Raw genomic sequence first — 23,518 nt, forward strand, 5'->3', positions numbered from 1 at the left:
ATGAATTCAATCGAAATTTTTAATAAAAAAAAATTTGTTTTGGTTGAGGCCAAAATATTTTTTAGAGGCCAAATTTGAGGCCAGGCCAACTTTTGAGGCCAAGCCAAAATTTGGGATGGAGCATAATTATAGGCCAAAATTGGGGCCAGGCCAATTTTGAGGCCAGGCCAGGCCAATGGGGCCAGGCCAGGTTTTATAGTATGCCCAATAATTTTCAAAAACCTCAAACCCAGACATCATGGATTTAAGTTCAAAGCCGGTATTTGACGAAATATCGCCACCTGTGCTAATCAGATCCACCCAATTAAACAGAAACAATAGAAGTAAAGAAAACACATTCACGACTATATTCACGTTAAATTTAGATAAGATTGTTTTGAAAGTGTCATTGTAATAAGGCATACTTTAAAACCTGGCCTGGTCCCATTATCCTGCCCTCAAAGTTGGTATGGCCCCAATTTTCAAAACAAAATAATTTTATCAATAAACAGATTAATTGATAATCAATAAAATCAATTACATTGATGGTAGTTCTTGATTATTTGAAAGTGCACATTTACAAAACAACAGAAACATATTATTTATCTGCTATGACTTTGAAAAACTAAAACCAATAAATCAATCGAAATTTCAAATAAAAGATAGTTTTGGTTGAGGTGCAAAATTTTTAGAGTTAGAGGTCAAGCTAGCTTTTGAGGTCAAGCCAAAATTTGGGTGGGAGCCAAATTAGAGGCCAAAATTGGGGCCAGGTCAACATTGAGGCCAGGTCAGGCTTTATAGTATGCCTCATAATAGATGTAGCCATGGGATAACAATAATGGATGAATGGAATTCGTCAGCTTGGCGTTGTGACACTAGCTAGCGTTGCGTAGTGTCATTGCGAATTATTGCCAAAATAAACCTACATGTATCATATTGCTATCTTTTTTTTTCATAGCAAATATTTGATGTGAATATTCATTTCCAACGTTGATTATTAGATACATTTTATACCACGAAGAAGCACCAGTATTACATGGACAATGCAATGTAGACTTTTGAGAAATTGCCATTGATGTTCGATCAAAATTTCCCACTCTTTGTTGCGGTGTATGATTTGTCATCAATGACGAAAAATATCTATATGTCCACAATGTGCTGTCAATACCTTTTTATATCTCTTTGCGGGTACTCGATTTGTTCTGGTAGACGGAAGACCCATATTGCCATGGTTATCAAACCATAGCAAATATATTAATCAGAAATATTCAGCATATACATGCTTGTGATCATTAAAATTCGTCATTGTTGTGAAAACCAAACCATAACACGAAGATCAAGAATATTTTTAAAAGCGAAACTACTCAAATATCACAAGCACAAAACGTAAATAGGAAGGATTCAAAACTTCTCACTTGAAATAAATAGAAATCAATGATGTTGTATATGATATGATGAAGAATGTCACATGATGATATTCATCTTCGTATGACGTCATGTTATGTCGTTATCGGTGTCTTTGTCATATGATATATCCTGTCCCCCATTTGCCTTAGCATAACTTTTAGTAAGGGGGATGCTTTGAAGTCCATTTTCGGCAACGTCAGAGCCAGATCTTTGGAAAGATCGTCCAAACTTACACTCAAATCGAAATTCTTTGCAGATTTCTGATCGCCATGAGGACTGAAAAAAGAAGAAAATCTAGTTATGATTTAATTAACATTGTCAAAGAAATGTAATCGCCATTAACTCTATACATACATGTACATACAAAATCACTAACTTTAAACACGTTTACATATTGTTATCGAAAAAGTTAAATTTTCAGTGCAAGGTGTAATGTGTTCTATGTAATCACTTGTTTGTGATTGTATATTGTTTTACGTCCCATTTATAAATAATTGTGTACTCATGTAGTGACGTCACCAGCTTTAGGTGAAATGCCACCAATTTTGACTTACGCATGGCGTTCAAGACCGTAGTAGTGAAGGTTCTTTATCGTACCACATCCTACCGCGATAAGGGACCTCCACCTATCCGAAAGACCATCGATTTTCACTTTTAATGCCGGGCGCTTGGCGAAGGAACAGTCACTACCTATGTCAAACGTCTTGGGTTTGACATGGCGTCAGGGTCGAACTTCGGGTTTCCCGATTACGATACAAACACCCTATTTCCAAAGCTACCGCGATCTGTTAGCAGATGTGCTGACTTCACGTGCTTTGTTAAGTATGTATCTACTATCCAGACGGACACAATGACTTAACAGTGATTATGGGGATTGTAGCCCATCCCGCTTTGGTAGGAAATCCTTTACAAAAAACGCCATTTTGGGGTTTGCGTCCCCTTTTTGGGTGTAAAATGTACTATCGTGGGTTGCAACCCTTCCCCTTTGACAAATGTCTGGGTTTTGCAATGCAGACGACACAAAAACATTTAATTGAAAATTACATTGTATGTCCGTGCATTTTGCCGCGCTATCCATAGGAATTCTCCAAGGGCCACCAGCAGCCCAACGAATGTACCAATCATCAAAACAAGAAAAATTCCGCCAACGTTCTGCATAGTTAGTGGATTTGTCGCCTGTTTTGTCCCGCCAGAGCAATCCACATCCTTCTTTTGCTTCCACCACTTGTCATAATAGCTTTGGATTATTTGTTCTTCCTGGAGTTTCAATATTTCCATTGATATGACGTCTGTTAATTCTGAATCTAAAATGAAAAGTGGAGTATCAAAACAGTACCTCTTAAAAGCCATTTATTCATCGTACATAAAGGAAACGGAAGGTGTGGAATGCCGCTTTTCTGAAAAGAAATTGATCTTGTGTCAGCCAATTAAACGCCACATTTGATACTCTGAAAAGTGACACCTTTTCTTCCGTACTTTTACAGGAACACTTATTTTGATTCTAAAGTATAATGATTTCGTATGTATAAGCACCTACTCTAAAGTTTCTAAAAAAACAAGAAGTCAGTCAAGTAATAACAGTGTTAGTCATATTCTTATCTCTAGATAGTAACAACATGAATATTTCTTTAGGTTAAGTATCCTTTGTACATGTACCAAGCATGATGTCTATGCATAAGGTCATAACTTAACCGTGTGTCATGTAAAATTTGATACTTTATTATACCCCCTCCCCTAACCCAGTGCCCATAGTTTAAAAGAATAATCAAACAAACTGAGAAAATTTGGTTATCGATATGATTTGGCGTGATCCTGCTACTTTTAATTCGACTTTTTTTTTCTAAATTCCCTACATATAATATTCTCATGTAAAACTTTGAATCCCTGTTTTAGCCCCATCCTAGCCCAAGTGGCCATGAAAGGATCAAATATGAATTTGTACTACATTGTTTGCATATTAATATGACGGATATAGCTAACTATTGCTCTCTAAATATTTTCTGTTTGAACTATCGTTAAAATGAAGATGTATTTTGATCCCGAACCTTTTGGTAGGCCGATCCCGTATCCTTTGGAGTCCAGCCAGTTGCCGACCTGCATAAGACTACAGTTTCGTTCTACACGGTATTCAATGGATGAAGATTCGGACAAATAGGCGTAGTCTCCTTCCAAAACCCTACGTTGCCCCTCCTCTATATCTGCCCACACAGGTGGATTCGCTCTCTCCATAATGTTGTACATTTCAACGTATATGGGATTGCTAGAATTCTACAAAACGAAATATTTCTGACAATAGACAAGATATAAAGATATCCTTATTCTTTAATTTGAAAGCATAATCTATAGATGAAAAGTACTCAAGCTCTGAGAAAAGATTCTCCCAGAGTGAGTAGAGGTTAACAATTGATTATGACTTTCCTTATAATTTAATAATTTTTGCAAGCCCTAAGAGCATGTCAATATATTATAAACTTGCATATCCTTTTGAAAACCCTCTTTTTCGTTTTAAGTAATCATTGAAATGTGAAAGTTCTACGTATACCGACCCAATCGGAACACCTCGCCCATTACTCCGTTCCTTATGAAGTAAAGAGCGAGGGGTTCCGATTGATACCGACCCTGAAAAAATCTATGGTACTCCCTCCTTTGGTGGTTCCAAACTTAATTTTGGTTTGTTTGGCAAGATCCTCCGCGCTTTCTATTGGTGTCACGACATTCTCCACGGTCAAAAAGGCCGCCAGATTGGCTGTGTAGGAGGAGATGAGGATGAGAGTGAAGAACCACCACACTGCAGCCAATGTCCGAGTGGACACTGCCACGGGGGCCAGCTCACAACCTAAAAATAAGATGAGAAAAATACCAAATATCAATAATTTATAAGTGCATTACGGTAAAATCAAACAACTTTTGTTGACAGATTGGTAGAAAAAAAAGTATGGTGAAATACAAGTTAGGGAACTTCTTGCAACTTGAACATACTGTCAATGTATTACATTTGGCTGTGTATTCTATTTAGCGCCTTTGGCGGAACGCAGCTTCCGCTAAATCAAGTACATCGCTAAATGCCATCCGTAAATCTAGATGTTTAAATTAATTCAGGAATGCGCTAAATCAAATCTACGCTAACTTGTTGAAAAAACGATTTCCGCCAAATATCGTACACGCCAAATATAATACGTTTACAGTATATTGGGTATGGCAGAGCAACATACTTCCTTTCGCGGTCGTAGCGTGACAATATTGGATTTTTGCACCTGGTATCGGACAACAGAAAAAAATTAATCGAAAGTGTTATAGACATTCTGTTGTCAACCTTTACAAATATTATCAGTCATAGTTAGACAAGCAATTGTGGTGATGTTGAAATTTCAAAAGCGCATTTTTCTCCCGATTTTACATATGTAATCATTCAAACATTTACTCTAAGAGGCAGACAAATTGCGAGTCAATGCAAAGGTTAAACAAAAACATAGGAAAGTACAAAGGTGAAAAGAAATGAAATATTTCCCCAAATGAAAAGCTACACTTTTATGCAGTGTGAACCACCCATGTAATTGAAATTTCACTTGGAATCAAGTCTGATTATTTTCAATAGATACATACATGCATATATAATATTGTCCAACAAAGAAAATGTCATAAGTCGTCTTTAATTATTTTCTTCAAAGGAAAATGAAACCACACCGAAGTCGAAATACAAGTCTACTAGAATGAGAGTAAGATTCTTGCAATTGACTGCATGCGAGTAATACAACGTGAATTGGTACGAAACGAACCGACAGTGGTCGATGTACAGGTTAAAAGTGATCAAACATCGTTAGTAAAAGAAACGAACCGACAGTGGTCGATGTATAAGTTAAAAGTGACCAAACACCGTTAGTAAAAGAAACGAACCGACAGTGGTCGATGTATAAGTTAAAAGTGTTCAAACACCGTTAGTAAAAGAAACGAACCGAGAGTGGTCGATGTATTAGTTAAAAGTGAGCAAAGACCGTTAGTAAAAGAAACGAACCGACAGTGGTCGATGTATAAGTTAAAAGTGTTCAAACACCGTTAGTAAAAGAAACGAACCGACAGTGGTCGATGTATTAGTTAAAAGTGAGCAAAGACCGTTAGTAAAAGAAACGAATCGACAGTGGTCGATGTATAAGTTAAAGGTGAGCAAAGACCGTTAGTAAAAGAAACGAATCGACAGTGGTCGATGTATAAGTTAAAGGTGAGCAAACACCGTTAGTAAAAGAAACGAACAAACACAATACCCACCTTGCTGCATAAGTGCTGCTATCACATACCACAGGGAGCTAAGGGGGTCAAACTGGTTTTCCACTTCCTCTGTAGTGGGGTCACAGGGGTGTGGGTTTATCCACTCATAGGGTGTGAATCGAGCTGTGATTAGCAACACCAAGCTAACCCCGAGAAAAACCGTGATAATTCCCGCCCACACTGTGTTGTCAAGCGGTGCCAGGAAGGACATTAATTCAGGAGGGTCGGGTTTGGGCTTTCGAAATAGAACTGTGATCCCCAGGTTCATAAAAGGTTTGGTGAAGGCAATGTATTTAGCCCTGGCGTGTGTTATAGTAAATCCGGTGATTGCCATGTCTACTTTCTGATGTAAAGAAATGAGTAAATGAACTCAATTTTGTAAATTTCATCTATAGAAATATTATATGAATTTGTTACATTTAATATAAAGTCCAAAATAACAAAGCTCATAAAACAGTTACAAGTATTTTTTTTTCACTCCTAGTGATCCACACCCCCTTTGAGGAGCAAAACATAATATCAAATTCATTTTGTAAATGGGTGTAGATATAAAATGTGCGCATTTTCAGGATATGCTTATTGTAAAGCAGTTTTGTTTCGTACATTTAAAAAACTGGAACATGTGGGTCCAAATGAGCTTATTTCACTTTTGAATTTCAACGATCATATACATGTACATTGTACCTTGTCGACCAGCATTTTAACCATTCCGTCACAGGATACGGTTCCATTGCTCAATTGCTTACAGTTGCCATACGTGTTATTGGGGGAAACGACCACTTCGTACTCAAAATTCAACCTCTCCTTCAAGGCGTCCATTATGTCAATACAAAACCCCTCATATTTACCATCTTTGTAAATAACATAGGGCTTGACCTGGGGAAAATATAATGTAATAACATACGCATGTATCAACACCAAAGAGTATTTTTGTATCCCAATTACTCTGTGAAATTAAACAAACAATATAGATTTTTTTAAAATTTGTGTTATAATTCAACAATCATATATAATACCCTAAGTGAGGGTTCGTGAACCCTTTCATTTTTATTTGAGGGGAGCAATGTATTTCTTTGACTCACCACAACCACTACCACTTTATATTTGGCCGGGCCTTTCCTCCCAGTCTCGTTTCTTGGGATAAACTTCATATTTATAGGCCGAGGAGGCTGCCAGTGACCCACCTGTCGAGTTAAAGAAAGTGATATACTGTACACATTTTGACCATAAATATCTTATTTGTATCACAACAGCATATCAGTTCCAGTGTAAATTTACTAAAGGAATTCAGGTAAATGTTTATGTTGTGTTATAGAGGTATACATGTACATATCATTTATGTAATATCTAGATTTTGTAATATATCGGTTTTTATATCAAGTGGAAAGGTAATAATAAGTGTTTACATACGTATATCGATAACTTAAACATTATAGAAACGAGAAAGATTTCAAGAGAAGGGTGGTGTCGAAGTTGGGGTTTTGTTCATGTAGTATGTCGTGTCTTTGAGGTAGAATGGTATGGTTTATACATGAGGTCATAGGTGCATGTCCATAAACTGTGGAATGTTGTCAGTTAAATGAACAATAGCGCTGACAATTGGACGGCCTGGGATTCCTTCTTTGTGTATTTTGAAAATTATAATTCTATTTTCATCCCGAGCGGATGATGGTACAGACTCTCTACACCATCGTCTGTAGACACGATTACAACGAAACCATGTTTCTCATTCAGTACAACAGTGTTTCATTCTTATTAACAATGTAGATTATTAATATTTGTCTTCTTTTTTTTTTTTTCGTGTTGTGCAGTGTGTGATATTTGTTTATGTAACACTGAGGTTTAGATAACGAACAGTCTCGTGGCCTTTTTCGTTGCTTTTATAAATTTCTTTTTTGGCTTGTATCTTTTTAGATCCGACACCTTAAGAAAGTAGGATGTGTTGGGTTTTCGTGCTTTCATATGTACATAATATATAAAGCGCAGAAATTTTCATCTTTTATTATATTTCTATACCCACTTCCGCCCCTACCCGGGGTTGAACTGTCTAGATGATCGAGCGGTCTTGCGCGCTGGTCTAATGCTGCTAGGAGATTTGGTTCCGCAGTTCGTGAGTTCAACCCCCAATAGGTTCGGAAGTGGGTATCCAAACATAATAAAATGCAATTTTCTGCGCTTTATATTAAATATTTCTTTAGTTATTATCATTTAAGAGTTCATTGCTATTTTGGTGCTTTATATACATGTATATAGTCTTACGTGTTTTAGATTACTCCTGAAGAGTTGGTAAATATTAAGCTTGAACATGTTTCTTTCTCCAAACTGACCAAACTGAACCTTGCCGGTTAACCCATCGAACACGGTGGTCTGAAATGAAAATAGAAAACTCTCGCAACCAAGTTATACAAAACGCATATACAAGTTGGAACACAGGTAGGGCGAGAAATGGCACCTAAATTATTCAAACACTGGTCATATTATACTCAATAGGTCAAGTCCTAAACCAATGTGGTCTTACCATGCATAAAGTTTTAGCTATCATACAGTGAGCGGTCTAATCACACAAAAAAGGTTAAGGACAAGTCCTGAACATACTGAATCACACACACAATGGTCACGCTACTACAACGTAGATGTTCAACCTTGCACGAAGGTCAAGTCGCTAACACACTGAGGTCAAACCATACACAAAGGTCATATCAATAACACATAGAGGTCAAACCATACACAACGATCATATACAGAGATCATATCAATAACACATAGAGGTCAAACCATACACAAAGGTCAAGTCACTAAACACAGAAATCCAATCATACGCGGAAGTTTCATTACTAAAATGTAGAGGCCACCATTCACAAAGGCCACGTCACCAAAACTCAAACCATACACAAAGGTTACGTCACTAAAACACAAGAGGTTCGTCCATACACAAACGTCACGTCACTAAAACATAGAGGTCTAATCACACAAAGGAAGCATTCTAACATACCGAGGTTCAACCATGCGTAAATGTTTTACAGATCCAGTGATATCAGACTGGGGTATTATAAAATATGTTACTGATTTGATAAAGGCGTAGAAATCCCTCCCGTCTTCCCAAGGCGTGGCCCTATCACATCCCACACTCTGACTAAAGTTCATGTGTTTTTTAATGGTCAAAGTTCCATTGAGGGCTTCCTTCAACAAGCGCACACTGTCGTATATAAACGCTAACTCCATCTGAAACAACATTATCATAAACATTAAGAAAAATGGTACATGTATATATCATAAAATGATTGTGTATTTATCAGGTATCTGTTGAATCTGTTCCATCCTCATCGTATTACTGGTCAACATGTAATTGCTATTCTATTTCAAAAACCAGCCATGACACAATGATGATCTAAAAACTAACCGAAATTCGTTGTGGTGCATTATAAAAAGGCGAGTAAGGATCCTTGGATCCCGGAAATGTCGTAGTAAGTTTGGACTTCACTTCCGCAATTATCCTGCTGTTGATGTCTATTAAACTAACTCCCGTTATGTTGGCGCCTGTATACTTAAATGGCTCCAGATCCACCATATGAATGTCCTAAAACGGAAGATTAACACAATACACGTACATGTAGTATCAGAGTTTACCGTAAAAATCATACCGTTCTACTGAGTGGTAGTTAACTTACCAAGTTTGTGAGGAAATAGTGAAAATTTTCTGTTAGGGCATTACATTGCAATGCCTGCAAATAGAAACAAAAATCAGATGAGACCACTACAATATAATACATTGCAATGCCTGCAAATAGAAACAAAAATCAGACGAGACCACTACAATATAATACATTGGTCCATATTTATCACATATCGGTGTGACAGAAACTTTCGGGTAATTTGATGAACAGATTCTTTCCTTTTTCATGCACATTTCTTACCTTCTGTAGTATTGGTACTATGCTAGAGGTTTTGCAGTCTATAATGACTCTATATTCTTCCCTATTCTTCATTTCGGTAAACATAGTGTACAACATTTCTGCATTGTCTTCCAGCTTACGTAGATATACTTCCGTTTTCTTGTCCATCTTCAGGATCTCTTGAGCTCGTATCAAGCCTGCAGGTTAGAATTGATGGATATTGATTTACATAGGTCCTTTGATTGATTGTGTATTGTTTAACGTCCCACTCGAGAATGTATCACTCATATGGAGACGTACCATTGCCAGTGAAGGGCTGCAAAATTTAGGCCTATGCTCGGCGCTTACGGCCTTTGAGCAAGGTGGGATCTTATCGTGCCACACCTGCTGTGACATGTGACCTCCGTTTCTAAGGTGTCATCCGAAGAACCGCTCCATTTAGTTGCCTCTTACGACAAGAAAGGGATACTGAGGACATGACAGATGTCTACTTTATTCCATTTGCTGATATGACAGCACATCCATTAAGAATGAGCAGACCTATTAGTTTATGTATAAACATGTTCAAAATGGTGCGTTGGGCATCTCTCATGAGTTTAAAAATGGGAGATGGTATATTTACAAGCAGGTTTATTTAGAATTCTGACACTTATGTTTACCTACATTCAGTACCATGGGTGGCGCATGCGTTTTACATCTTAACAGACAAATCTCTACCCAATCAATGCAGGTACAACTGTTTCGCCAAGCGCTCAGTATTACAAGGGAAATTTCCCCCGAGTCCTTCGGATGAGAGTTTAAAAACGGAGGTACCATTTCACGGTAGGTATTAGGTCAATAAAGAACACTAATGGAAAGCTAGTGGTAACCCAACCTTCGCTGGGACATTGACAACCCTCCTACACTCTCTTATTCACTCACTCCACCTCAATCAATCCTCACCGTCATCGTCCTCATACAGCAGTGTGAGGTTCGTCCATCGGAACTGTTGGATGATTTCCCGGTACCCTTGACTGAGATTAGCGTAGTTAGGATACAGGTTCACGTGGGAGGGAATTCTGTCTCTTGGGAAAGAATTTTTCATCAGGTCCCGCGGATCCCAGTGGGCCTGTAAAACTGGAATCTGAAGACTACGTCCAACAGATTGCACGTGATGCGCTGAAGCCCTACCATAGGGACCAAAGATGATCCGACTTCCGTTTTGTATCGCACCACACACTGAATAAGTAAGAGTTAGAATACTTGATTTCTACTGATAAATACGCTATTACATGTATGTGTATCCTTCAATTTTAGTAATGAATCATCGTAATGTAAATGTACATGTATTTCATTTTAACCACAGTTAAGTGTGCGAAAACGTTTGTTAATAAAGAAAGACTATTGAATTCAGAGCATTTGATGAAAGAGTGAGTTTTATTTAGTGCATGTCTGAATTACTTTTTTCAGAATGGTATAACCAAATTTTATACATGTAGGTACATGTAATATGTTAACAGTACTATGTAATATGTTAACGGTACTATCGTTAAGAGAGAGCGCAGCTACATGAAAGGTGAAGATAACGAACAGCGATTAATATCATAACTCCTTTAAATGAATACAAAATATAGAGTTGGGCAAGCATGGACCCCTGGATATAACTGGGGTGGGACCAGGTGCCTAGGAGGAGTAAGCATCCCTTGTCGGCCGGTCATATCCGCCGAGAGCCCCATACCTTCCTCAGGTGCATGAAGTAATCCGTAATCAAAAGCAATGTGCCAAGAGCGGCCTAACAATCGGTATGAAACATGTCAGACAGCATTTGACCCAAAGATAAGTCGTAAATTAAAGTTATTATTGTTAATAGATAAAACGTCGTCGATATATCTAAATGTCGAATTGAAGGCCACAACAAGATATTTTTTCTTCACATGTAGAAGCTCTTAAATAAACTCTGCTACATACGAGTATAAACAAAGGAGCACAAATCGTGCCCATTGGAAACTCAAACAGACTCTTGGAAGACCTGATCAGCAAAAACTACGAAGATATTGTCAATGGGGAACTTCAGCATATTTTTATTTCAACTTCAGAGTACTTGTGCTTGGAATCAGAGTGGTGTTTAACAAAGTAATTTTTTGGATGACTGATAATTAGCTACGAATATTTCCTTTTTCCATTTTTGTTGCTTCAACTGTCTATAATGTCAAAACGTCTAATCTTTAATCTATAGGGAGGAATGGTCGTATAAAGTGTTGAAAAGTCATACATTTGATGTTGTTGATTTGAGAAAAGTTATTATTAACATGTCCAGAAAATTTTCTACAAGAAGTGGGTTCCGCCCCCCCCCCCCCCCCCCAATCTCTACCCAGAGTTATTGTTTCCGCTACGCTCCACTAATACCTCTGTCAACGTCTAAAAATTATATCAAAACGTACTAAAACTAACTTAGCATATCAAACTGTAATGATCATATCTAAGCAAATCAAACACGTGTCTGAATTTTATAAACGCAGAAGCTGGTAAATATGAGACACCTGAGCGAATTAAAAGGTTTTATATAAATATTCATTCATCCAATAATACTAGAATAATCATGGAATTCGTTGTTTTTGTGAACTTACTCTAAGATTTTAAGCTTAACACTAAAACTTGTAAAATCATACTTTATAATGCAATAGGTAGAAATAAGTTTTGCCAAGAATCTTGACATTCAGACGTTGACAGAGGTGTTGTAGCGCAGCGTAATACGCCCTCTGGTGAGAGATTGTTCCACCCCATGTAAGATTTTCTTCCCAGGAAACCAATCAAAACTATGGTCTAACACCTAGTATTTTACAACTGGAAGAGTATGAAAATAAGCAAATGAATTTTTTCTTCCAGACTCAGAGGGTGGGTTCGGACCCTCTGTACACCCCCCCCCTCCTTCTTTATGTATAATTGACATATGACGTAATCTCATTTAGCAATGACGTACTTTTAATTAGAATTAGAACAATATCATATTGTATAGAATTTAACACAATGAATTATAAGTATTTCAGCATTCCCACATAGTAGATTCAAGTTTGCTAAATGTTAGCGCCGCCATTGTTTTGTAAGGTACACTCAAAATCATTCAAAAGCCTAGAATTTTAATATCAAACTGATCATGGTCATTGATATTAAGGTTGATCGATCCTCATGTGATGTCATAGGTTTTTGCCAAATCTTTATTTAATTAAATTTTGCGCATGATAGAAATATATTTTTCAGAGGAATTTCATTCACTGAATAAAATAAAAAATTTGGTAAACTTTTGATACTGAAAAAGTTTTTATTTTCCATAGATAATCAATTATTTATAATTTTGAAACTGTTGTCAAGGGCAATAACTCCTATGCTGGAATTTCCTCTACTGCATGTCTATGACAATGATTTCCCTAATATCCACAATTAATCTTTATATATCTATGAATTAGCAGTTTTCTTAAACTGTTAACTTTTAAAATTTGTCATTTCAGTAAGTTTTTATTAATTTTCATCATTCTGTTTAACGAAAATGTGTGATTTTTTAATGTAGATATATACTTCTGTTTTTTGTATGTCTGACATCTTTAAAAATGTGGCAACATACACATTTTCTTTGGTTATTGATTAAATTAAACTATATTGAGTGGAAATTAATACAGTTTTTCCACTTTTAACCATTCATATTGATAAGTCAAATGAGGATCAATCCACCTTAAGCTTACAGTTACATATTTTCATAGACATTCTCTGTCATAGTAAGTGGTATAGTTGATCTTCATGCTGTGCACGGTGTATGCTTAAGTACCCTAAAGCAAGGAGGGGGACTATAACCATGTTTGCATCACTGGACATGCCAAAAAAACTCCGCTTGGGCGGTTGCTACTTCTAAATGCGAAGAAAAGAAGTTTGTATTTCCTGCTACACTAAACAAATTCTTCAATTAGATCCGCCACTTTTTCGTTAAATACATTTATTGACCTACTCATTCCCAATGTACAAGGATCAGACTGGGATGAAATCGAGATAGTACGTAATTTCATAATCTTAGGTCAACGAGATGTGAGTTAGTAAGATAAGAAAGGACAGTCGTAAGGATTATGAGAGGTTTTTTTTTTTACGATGTTGAAAATTATTTGGACGTTTATGTAGATCGAATTTTCTCTGTCCCAATCTTTAGAGCTCACTGCATTCGCTACAAGTGTATTACTTGTTTAAAAATTGAGGGTGTGTTCTATCGTTGCGCATGCCTAATCAGGATTTGTTATAACCTTGCCTTCCTGCCTCGAATGGGTCATCACGGACCACTGATTGTGAAACAAAGTTTGCCGTTGGAGCGCCAGGATTCCTGTCCATATTCATTTCTTTCATCGCCCACTTGAACATGTTAATGGCGCCAATACTGTTGTCTCCAAAGAATCCATCTGAAGAACATACAATACTTTCTACATATAAAATAAAAATATTTGGCAAATCACCTTAGGAAATCGTTTCAATTTTACGGTCACATCAATCACGATACATGGCGGTTAAAATCGACTTATGTTTACATGCAATATCCCAATCGAAACATCACTCGGCCTATTCCGGAGAATAAACCTCGGATGTAATAGGTAGCCATTCACGGACTACTTTTTGATCGTTTATTCTCCGGAATAGGCCGAGTGATGTTCCGATTGGCATTATCCCTGCTATATGAAACGAACAAAAATATCTCAAAAACTGTAACCACACATCAATAAGTACATGTAATTCATTTTCAAGACCATATGAAAGTATAGCGTCCACCCGGGGTGTATCTAGAGAAACTTCACATAGAAAGTGTTGCATTTTGACGGCACAGGCACCTGAAATGTGGATAGCATGTACATAGATCTTATGTACATACCCCCCCCCCCCCCAGCTCTTTAACCAACAAAATCGATAAATATATAGAAATATTAATTTATCCAAAATATGTCATTTCCCCGCCGATCACTTTCATAAGTCGTTCTGCATAGTCTGTTTCTATTTTCTGTAAGATTTTGAGATGGCCACTTGTGAGATACTAATATCTGTAAAGGATGTAAACAAACAGGGAGCTACCCGCTTTGAGACAGATTCATAGGGTATAGACAACTTTACCGAAGGGATTTCTGCAAAGAATTCGTCAAACTAATGTAGTTCTACTTGTGTTTTCATCCAAATTACATGCTATCAGTTTTATTTATTGTATTCTGTCGTATACTCCACCGGACCAGAGTTTTATTTCCATTGACAGGGAGGTACATGACACCACTTTTTGCGTTGCGTTGTCGGATTGCCTCTCTGATTTTTCGACGATCACGGCTCTTTTCTTAGCTTATTGTCAGAATTTGAACACTTTTAAAAAACATTTAAAAACACATCTTTTTATACTTGCATATTATTAATATTATAGGTGGTTAAATCTTTATGGTTTCTTTACCATCATTTTAACATGACTTTTTCAAGTATATAATTGTATATTTATTTCAACTATTGTATTTTATATCATTTGATTGTACGGTGTGGAACTTTCTTCATGCACATCATGTTTTAGATTTTAGTAATTTTACTTCACATTATTGATGTTTTTCTGGCATTGTTTTGATATTATCTGTCTTAATGCTATTATAATTTCCTTTTATTACATGCACTTTTATAACATGGTTTATAATTTTTTATTGTGTGCAGCGCTTTAGAGTGGTTATTTATAGTCATATATGGCGTTATATAAATAAATATTATTATTATTATTAATGAGCGAAAATATATGAAAGTTTTTCAAAGGTGCGTGTTTTTGAAAATGACTGAAAGTAATGTCAATCCAGATTATTTCATGGTGAAAAGCTAGTTTTGATAATTAACTTTATAGGATTAATTATCTGAAGATGGCAATCAATCGAAATTTCTGAAGTTAAAATGCTTATCTGAAGTATGTACTCCTCCTCCTTTTTTAAAAATGACGCGAGCCAAGCATATATCACGGCATCAGATGTTATGTCATAACCTCCTGTAATGCTGTTAATGGAGTAAAACCTCGGATTATGGCAATCCCTTTTATTATTTATTCGTAAAATAAGATATCTCTTTAGATAAGAGAGATATCTTTATTGGTTAAAGATATATCTCTGTAAGTTAGATAGATATCTTTTTATGCTAGGGAAATATCTCTTTAACCAAAAGAGATATCTCTTTTTTTAAAGATATATCTCTTTAAACAAATGAGATATCTCTTTACGCTTGATAGATATCTCTCTCTTTGAGAGATATCTCTCAAAGCTAAAGAGATATCTCTCAGAGAGAAAGAGATATATCTCTAGCATAAGGAGATATCTCTATAGCGATGTAAAATGAGATATATCTTTAAGTTAGAGAGATATCTCTTTAAATTTTCAAAAAGAGATATCTCTTTAATCTCTTTAATCCCCGGTGATCATAATGACTTCTCCCTGTTGCATTGTCATTGAAAGTACAACCTTATTTTTTAACCAAGCAAAATATTTCTAGTGTACAAATGACGGGAAAGGTTGAAGAGGTGGTTGGGGTAACATTGTCAAGTTGCCGAGAGGCGAAATCTAGTCTAGCTCGCATATTTTATCAATTTATTGTCTTTGTTTTTTTGTTACCTGTACATGTATACATTTCACATGCGGTAAAAGCAAAATCTTCCCACGGGATTGCAGCCATTAGGGTGTTGCTAAAACGCGGAACGGAAAGCGAAACGGAACGGAATTTAAGAATTAGAATGATTAATGTAGATAAGATAACGGTAAAAATCAGGGGGGGGGGGGGGGTGGTGATTCCTTTTGATTAAAATCAACAATTTGGGAATTGTTTAGAAACGATAAAACAACTTTATCTTAAAATCTTGCATCGTAAATTGATTAAGCGAATTAAGTTAAACGTTAGCATAAGAGTTTAGAAGACATTTTACAAGAATTTCTAAATTTCAGAGGTGTTAGCGAGCAGTGACACCTATGGGTAGAGAATGAAAAGAACACACGCGGTTTATGCCCCGCCCCCCCCCCCCCCCCCCCCCCCCCCCGTGGCAAAACGTCATTAACGCACATGTACACGTATTTACACATAATACCGTGTATGTGTGTACTTATAACAAGGTGTGTGATATGTATAAAACAATTATAATTCATGATCTTATTTAGTCACCAAGTTAAACATCTTTTGTTTGATTTATCATTTTTAACTAACAGGAGACTTAGTAACCGCAGCACTCCAATCCTAAGTAGGGAGGACTTCTGGCAGTTAATTTTTAACCTAAATACTTGTATAGCTTAACATTTGGATTAATAATGAGATGACCATTAATTCTATTCAAGCATAAATTCTGTGTTAGCTTTTTAGCTATTTCATATATTATGAAATAAATCTGTTAATTCCTCTTACGTTTGGTCGTAAACTTCACCCTATTTAACATTGGTTTTGTTTCAGTCTTTCTTTCCTGCTGTATCTCCTCAGTTTCAACACTAATCCGCAGGATATCGGTAAATGTACGAACTTTCACATAGATTCATCCCAAATGAGTTAAAACTTTTTTCTACACCGGACTCGTTCGCTTTAAAATTTGATGTGATACATAAATGTATATTGTACCAGGTGTAGAACTAAATTCAAATTCAGTTATATTAAACATATGTAGTTCTATTAAAAGCACGTTCGATTTAAAAAGGCTATGTTTGGGGGAAATTGTTCAAAAAATTATTTTAACTTTTGCAATGTTGTTTTCGGGGGGAGGGGGTGTACCTTTTATTCATTGGATGGGCTCATAAAATCTTTTCTTACCATACCAGCCAGAATAAAGTAATATAATTTGAAAGGGGTCTTTTTCAATATGTTACCTTATTTATTTTTTCTTCCTTTGTGAAACAACATACTGTCAAAATCTGGATGGCAAAGCCGGGGGGGGGGAGGGGGGGATGGTGCCAACAGGCGCTTACTTGATATTTTTATTACAACTTACTATGCAAATTATTAAGCAAGCACCTGTTGGTACATTCACCCGCAAAACACACCGTGTAAAAATACATAATGCATTAGTATGAGGTATCAATATGAAATGGTGGATTCTGAGGATGACCTCCTGTTCTCTCTGTAATTTCTGCATTCCTTGTTCAAATTAAGCCTTTTGATTTTGCAAAATGTTAACCTCCTCATAACATTATTGCATAATATATTTTCCGTTCCGTTCCGTCTTCAATTTCATTTTCCGTTCCGCATTTTAGCAACACCCCAGCCACCATGGTAAGATTTGCATTGGCGAGCTTCCGTTTTAGGAAGAATTACTTAAGTATTCAAACTAATAAAAATATTGGAAAAAGATATATCTTTCTCTGTGAGAGATATCTCTTTTTCAACGATTAAAGAGATGTTTTATACTTTGAGAGATATCTCTCTAGGAATTCTTAGAGAGATATCTCTTTAAGTGAAGGAGATATCTCTGTAAGTAAAAGATATATCTCTCAGAATAAAAGAGATATATCTTTAAGTGAAAGAGATATCTCTCTAAGTGAAAGAGATATCTTTTAAAGTATAAGATATATATCTCTACGTGAAAGAGATATCTCTAAAAGTAAAAGAGATATCTCTCTAAGTGAAAGAGATATCTCTTATCTAGAGAGATATATCTTAAGATTAAGAGATATCTCTCATTGTAAAGAGATATATCTTTAAATTAAGTGATATCTCTTTAATTTAAAGAGATATCTTATTTTTCGAATATATAGTAAAAGGGCTTGCCATATCGGATCAAGTGCACTAAACGGCAGACTACGACAAATGAAACTGATGGCATGGGATTGAGATGCGCGACATTGTACGAGACGACATGACGAGATATTCGCAGAAAGTTGTTTATACCCCCTATTTGTTTACATGGGTTTGTTGACACTTATATTAGTGGTCATCTCAAAAGTTTATAAAAAGTAGAAACTGACTATGCAGAACGACATATGAAGGTGATTGGCGGGGATATCACATATTTTGGATACATTATTTTCACCTATATTGAATTTGTTTTCATTGGATAGAGGGGGTAGGGTGTACATACATATAGGTAAGCTCTATATAAGCTACCCACACTTCAGGTACCCGTGGTTGATGGTTCTGTGAGATAATATTTCATTCAAACTCTGACAACTGCATATACTCATTTGTTTATGATTTAGAGTATTGTTCATTTCAGCATATTTCTAATTTTTTTCATCATAAAATTGGCAGGTTTTTTTTAATTAGATGACTTTGACCGTGGTTTGTAGTCACTACACTCCCTTTGGTTATAAATAATTTCTATGTTCAATATGACGTTCTACTGCCTCTCTATTTCAGATCAATGACCCAGAACAGATCAATGACCCAGAACAGAGATTTTCATCATTCATAGCAGCAGCACGTTGGATTTCTATTTTCGTTTCCTGATAACTGAGCCTATTCTCAGATTATGGTCATGAAGTTTGAGCGACTTAGATGCCCCCAAAATCTTACCATCTACTTTGGTAGTTTTCGATGGGAATAGAGTTTTTACATAAACAACATTGAGCGAATTACCTTGAGTGAACCAAGAAACTTTTAATTGGATGTTTATCTCACTAAAAGCAATCCGTGGTAACTTTCCGACGATGCTGGCTAAATTCATCATTGAAGAGAAATTTTTGATTTTCATAACTTACATACACATAGTTATCTATCTAAATATCTATCTATCTATCTATATGCACCTTAATACATCATAGTTAGAGAAGTGGCGGATCCAGCGCCGGTCGCACCTTTTCATAAATATGATCCAATATGTCCAAAAATACTAAAATATCTATGTCTTATTTTGTCACAACTCGGTCGTCCCCCACGAGGATTTCACCCTGGACCCACCGGAAGCATAAATACAGCCTTAGATATCCAGTCTTCTACTACACCACCCCATTAAGAAATGTCTGGATCCATCCCACTAGAGTGTACGAAGTGATTACTATGTGTGTGTTGTTAAGTAACCTTTCTAAACGTAAAATATTCATATCTAAGGTTTTTTTCACAGTGTTTGGGAATGTTAGCCCTACCAAGTATGAACAAAAGCCATAAATATGATTTAGTTCATATTTAAAAAAAAAAATGTATACGTCGTAGATATGAATGAACAAATTCCGGGGCCATAAAATTTAGATGAGCACCGGTCAAAATGGCTGTGATAAGTGAAAGTGCAGATGGTTTTACAATTTTCAGTCACGTGAAACTATTACGGACTTCAGTTTATGAATTGGGGTAAGAAATTCAACTTAGAAATGATATCTAATATTGCACGTTCTATGGAATTGCCTGTTGCAATGCACAAATATTATGTTTGGTGGTACATAGCCCAGCTAAAATTCGACCGAAGAAGTATACGAAATTTCAGGATGAACTGACTTTGGTAGTAATGTATATGGATTATGTGTGATTATATTAGAATACAGAGTAGATTTTTATACCATATAGTTTATTGTTTGCTTTTTTTTTTCATCGGCGAACTTGGGTACCCTATATTTAGAGTTTTATACCTTTACTCATTAATAGTAAATTCGAACCGAAGCGACTCGTTTTATAATAGAATTACGACTGAATATCAACATTTATTTTTCTTGTTATTTACATGATATTACTCCGAGGTCATACAGCTTTGACCACAGACAATTACATGTACACATAATTGAATTTATTTTAGTCATTTGCCAGGAGACTAGCATTAGAGCTTCATGAAGAGTAAACCTGCGTGAAGCGTTGCAGTTCATATCCTCACGTGTTTTCAATTTCATATTTACTTTTAACTTTAATTTAATTTCTTTTGGAATTCCCAATCGTTAAAATAGACGCACTATGTTTATCCAAATTCATTCGTGCGTTGTTCACAACTACATCGCATTCAAAAGGAAATAGCTATCAATACAAGTGGTAAAGATATAGTAGGCAAAAACAGTGGGAATGTAAATTTCTAAAATAAGAGATGTATAACAGATATCTTATTATGCAGTCTGACCTTTCTTTACGTAATATTTACGACGAAATTATTTTTAACACTGCTAATTTCATTTACTTATTCAAACTGCATGTTTGCCAATTCAGTGACAAATTTCGCTTATATTGAACGTTTGAAATACAGACAATAAAATGTATGTCAAGTGCAAATGACCTAAACATAATTAAAAAAAATAATCGAATAATTTCTCCAGTGCATGAGGATTTATATTTACGGCACAATTACACAGTGTTTATTATTTTCCAGATGTCTGTATATTCTTGCCTCGCTTACTTGTAGTGATGTCAGTATCATTCAATGTTGTGTTGTTTTCGCTGATATATTACATGTAGTTGATGTTTAGTTCATGCATATTTCCTCCTTATTGGCAGTTGCCTCCGTTCTGATCTATACCGGAGTTCGACATCATTAAGGCCTGATATTTCTAATTCGAACATTTCAAATCTTTTCGACCATTGTCACTTTGAATTGTATATTCATTATTCCACCCATAGATGATTTAAGTTTAGATACATGTACCTATATTTCTCTGCAAGTCCGTCTGTAACCCCACCCCTAAACTCCCAACCCCTATAGTTCACTGTGTTTCTTTCATTAAACAAAATAAAGCTAGCATTTTATAGATTCTATACGACCTGTTTCAGCTTGACAGGTTATAGACATCTGTCGTGGCGATATGACAACTGGTATCTGATCAATGACGTTATACAACCGACACACCGCCACCTTCCGTTGTAAGGGGAATAACTGTGAAATCGTCAACTCCAACACTTTATGTATGAAAGATTTCAAAATGATATTTGATATGGTTTGAGTAACACTAGCCAATACCAGAAATCCCTGATACATGCACGCGAGGAGTGGGATACAGGTGGGCATGTTCAGCATATATCACCCCGTAAAAACCGTATATTAAACATGGTATCATTGATTACTATTTTTTAAACAGACCCAGTAAAATGCCCTAACATATATAAATTTATTTCATTTATCTATCTTATATGTGAGTGGACACGCTATTTAAAAACTTGATAAAAGTGATTTGCTCATTGAATGCCACGAGTTTACATTTTTGGTCCATTAGTAACGATTTTTTCCTTCCTGTCAACTCATAATGGTAAGCCCATCAATGGAAAATGGCTTTCTAATCTGGATCTTGTATAAGTTTGTAAGTAATGGACACATGTTCGCTGCCATATACATCTATCTTACAGAAAGATAAGTGAAATAAGCATCTGGTGACATCGTGAATGATGTGCCTCTATTTACATTGCAGGTACGTAGGAGTAAAGTGGGGGGAGGGGTCTCCTCCCACTTCTTTGACAACGTTAATTTTCTATTACTATCACATGAAAAGTTAGGTATCTTCACATGCGAAGTAAGATATATTGGATGATTGGCCCCTCCCACGATTTCTTTTTTCAAGAGTAGTAGTGAAAGGAACGACGAATGTAAATTTGAACTGATGAACCACCATGTAATGAATGGCGATCCCCTCATACCCGACCCCCTGTTGATTTTGGAAGCTTAAATTCGGGTTAAAGAAAGATCATTCGGTTTTATTTATTTATTTTTTTAATTTATGTTTCTTTTTTTTTTTTTTTTGCTTGGTAAGAAATTTATTAGACAAATGTAAAGTCGACATCTCCTACGGTTGCTCCCACCCGACCCCGTGCCCTTAGAAAATCAATGCTACATGCCTGCAATGACAATTTGAATACATTCATTGTTGTTGAAAATACAATTTACATTACATAACATCATGCAAGTTTACTGATGTACAATCGCCACATAAATAATACGTTCGATCCTGTGAAAAAAATAACAACCACATTCATCTTTTTATTTTTCTGAGTTAACTTTAACCATAAATAAAATGTTTGTTCAGCTGATAGATTTCCGATTTCCACCAGCTGATTATCGATGAAAACAACACGCATGAGAGATAGAGGGCTGCCACAGGCTTTGTGCGCTTTAGGTAAAACAACACATGTTGCTGAGAATATTGACGGTCTGGTGTGCACAAATCATTTGAGGGTGTGTGCCTCCTCCCGGAAGGGGGGGGGTGTCATCCGAGGAAAAACAGTGCTAAGTTTGTACACACAATTCAAAACACACACATTAAGTACGGGTATTGTACAAATAAACGGTGTTAAAAGATTTTTTTATTGTTTTGATCTGTAATACAACGGTTCATCTCGCTTCTATCACAGCTTATAAGAGGATTACATCCGCGGCTTATTACCAGTAAAGCCGTCTCATAAAGATTCACCGCACATGAGAAGTATATACCGTATCGTACACGGATCTATGTCTGAAGAATTTCGAGGATATCACCGAGAAACAAATACATTCAGAAATGAAGAGGGGGGATCAGGCCTGGCTAAAACAGACTGACATACTCACCCACTCTGAACTGTTGAATGGTATTAATTCCGGCAATTGTAGGCGTATAACACAGAAAAACCAACGATACGATCCAAGACATACTTCTGTACGGAAACAAGCACCTTTAGTTCGTTAATTTGGTGAACACAACACGCAAAACTCGCATATTACCAGCGTGTACATATATTCAATACATGCATATCGTTCTGATAATTCACCGTAAAGTACTGTTTTAAATTATAGTAATCGGATTAACGTTAGATTTGAAGCAAGAAATCACACGCAGATCGGCATACTTTAACCCTAGACACGGATGTGATTTGGGTTGTCTCCAGGATTTTCTCTGCTATGTATAAGTGATGTTTACTGGTTACAGATGTGCAGTCATTAGCATACACACCGATATAGCTGTTACACACAACAAATGATCTAGTCCTTCTCGTACATTACAGATGCATATTTAAAACTCCAAACCCGGCGAACACGGTGCCAATACAACAACTAAAGTTTTTTTTATATCGTTTGCTACACTGTGTTCTGAATAACCTCGACTAAATACGAAAATTTCTTTTGG

The 23,518-nt window shown here is 36.1% G+C and overlaps 1 protein-coding gene across 1 annotated transcript; it reads right to left on the minus strand.

Annotated features, from left to right (window-relative positions):
• Positions 1–1,315: 1,315 nt before the first annotated feature.
• On the minus strand, positions 1,316–23,518 carry LOC125675631 (glutamate receptor ionotropic, kainate 2-like). The gene is made up of 15 exons (XM_048913398.2): positions 22,963–23,518; positions 13,805–13,957; positions 10,485–10,760; positions 9,564–9,739; positions 9,318–9,371; positions 9,050–9,226; positions 8,713–8,871; positions 7,909–8,016; positions 6,732–6,833; positions 6,334–6,525; positions 5,650–5,992; positions 4,005–4,222; positions 3,432–3,654; positions 2,431–2,690; positions 1,316–1,662 (listed from the first exon to the last, which is right to left on the minus strand). Exons 1-15 carry the CDS (start codon positions 23,042–23,044, stop codon positions 1,474–1,476), a joined length of 2,712 nt encoding a protein of 903 aa, XP_048769355.2. The 5' UTR covers positions 23,045–23,518; the 3' UTR covers positions 1,316–1,473.

Source organism: Ostrea edulis, chromosome 3, assembly GCF_947568905.1.
Source record: "Ostrea edulis chromosome 3, xbOstEdul1.1, whole genome shotgun sequence".
Taxonomy (NCBI): Eukaryota; Metazoa; Mollusca; class Bivalvia; order Ostreida; family Ostreidae; genus Ostrea; species Ostrea edulis.

Bases quoted from the DNA above. Each gene is read 5' to 3' on its own strand.
- LOC125675631 (XM_048913398.2), bottom strand. From the start codon at position 23,044: ATGTCTTGGATCGTATCGTTGGTTTTTCTGTGTTATACGCCTACAATT. The intron at 10,761-13,804 runs GTTATAACAAAT...TTACTTATTCAG, and splicing joins ATTCGAGGCAGGAAGGCAAG to TGTGTGGTGCGATACAAAAC. The intron at 8,017-8,712 runs GTAACATATTTT...TTTTCATTTCAG, and splicing joins TCTACGCCTTTATCAAATCA to ACCACCGTGTTCGATGGGTT.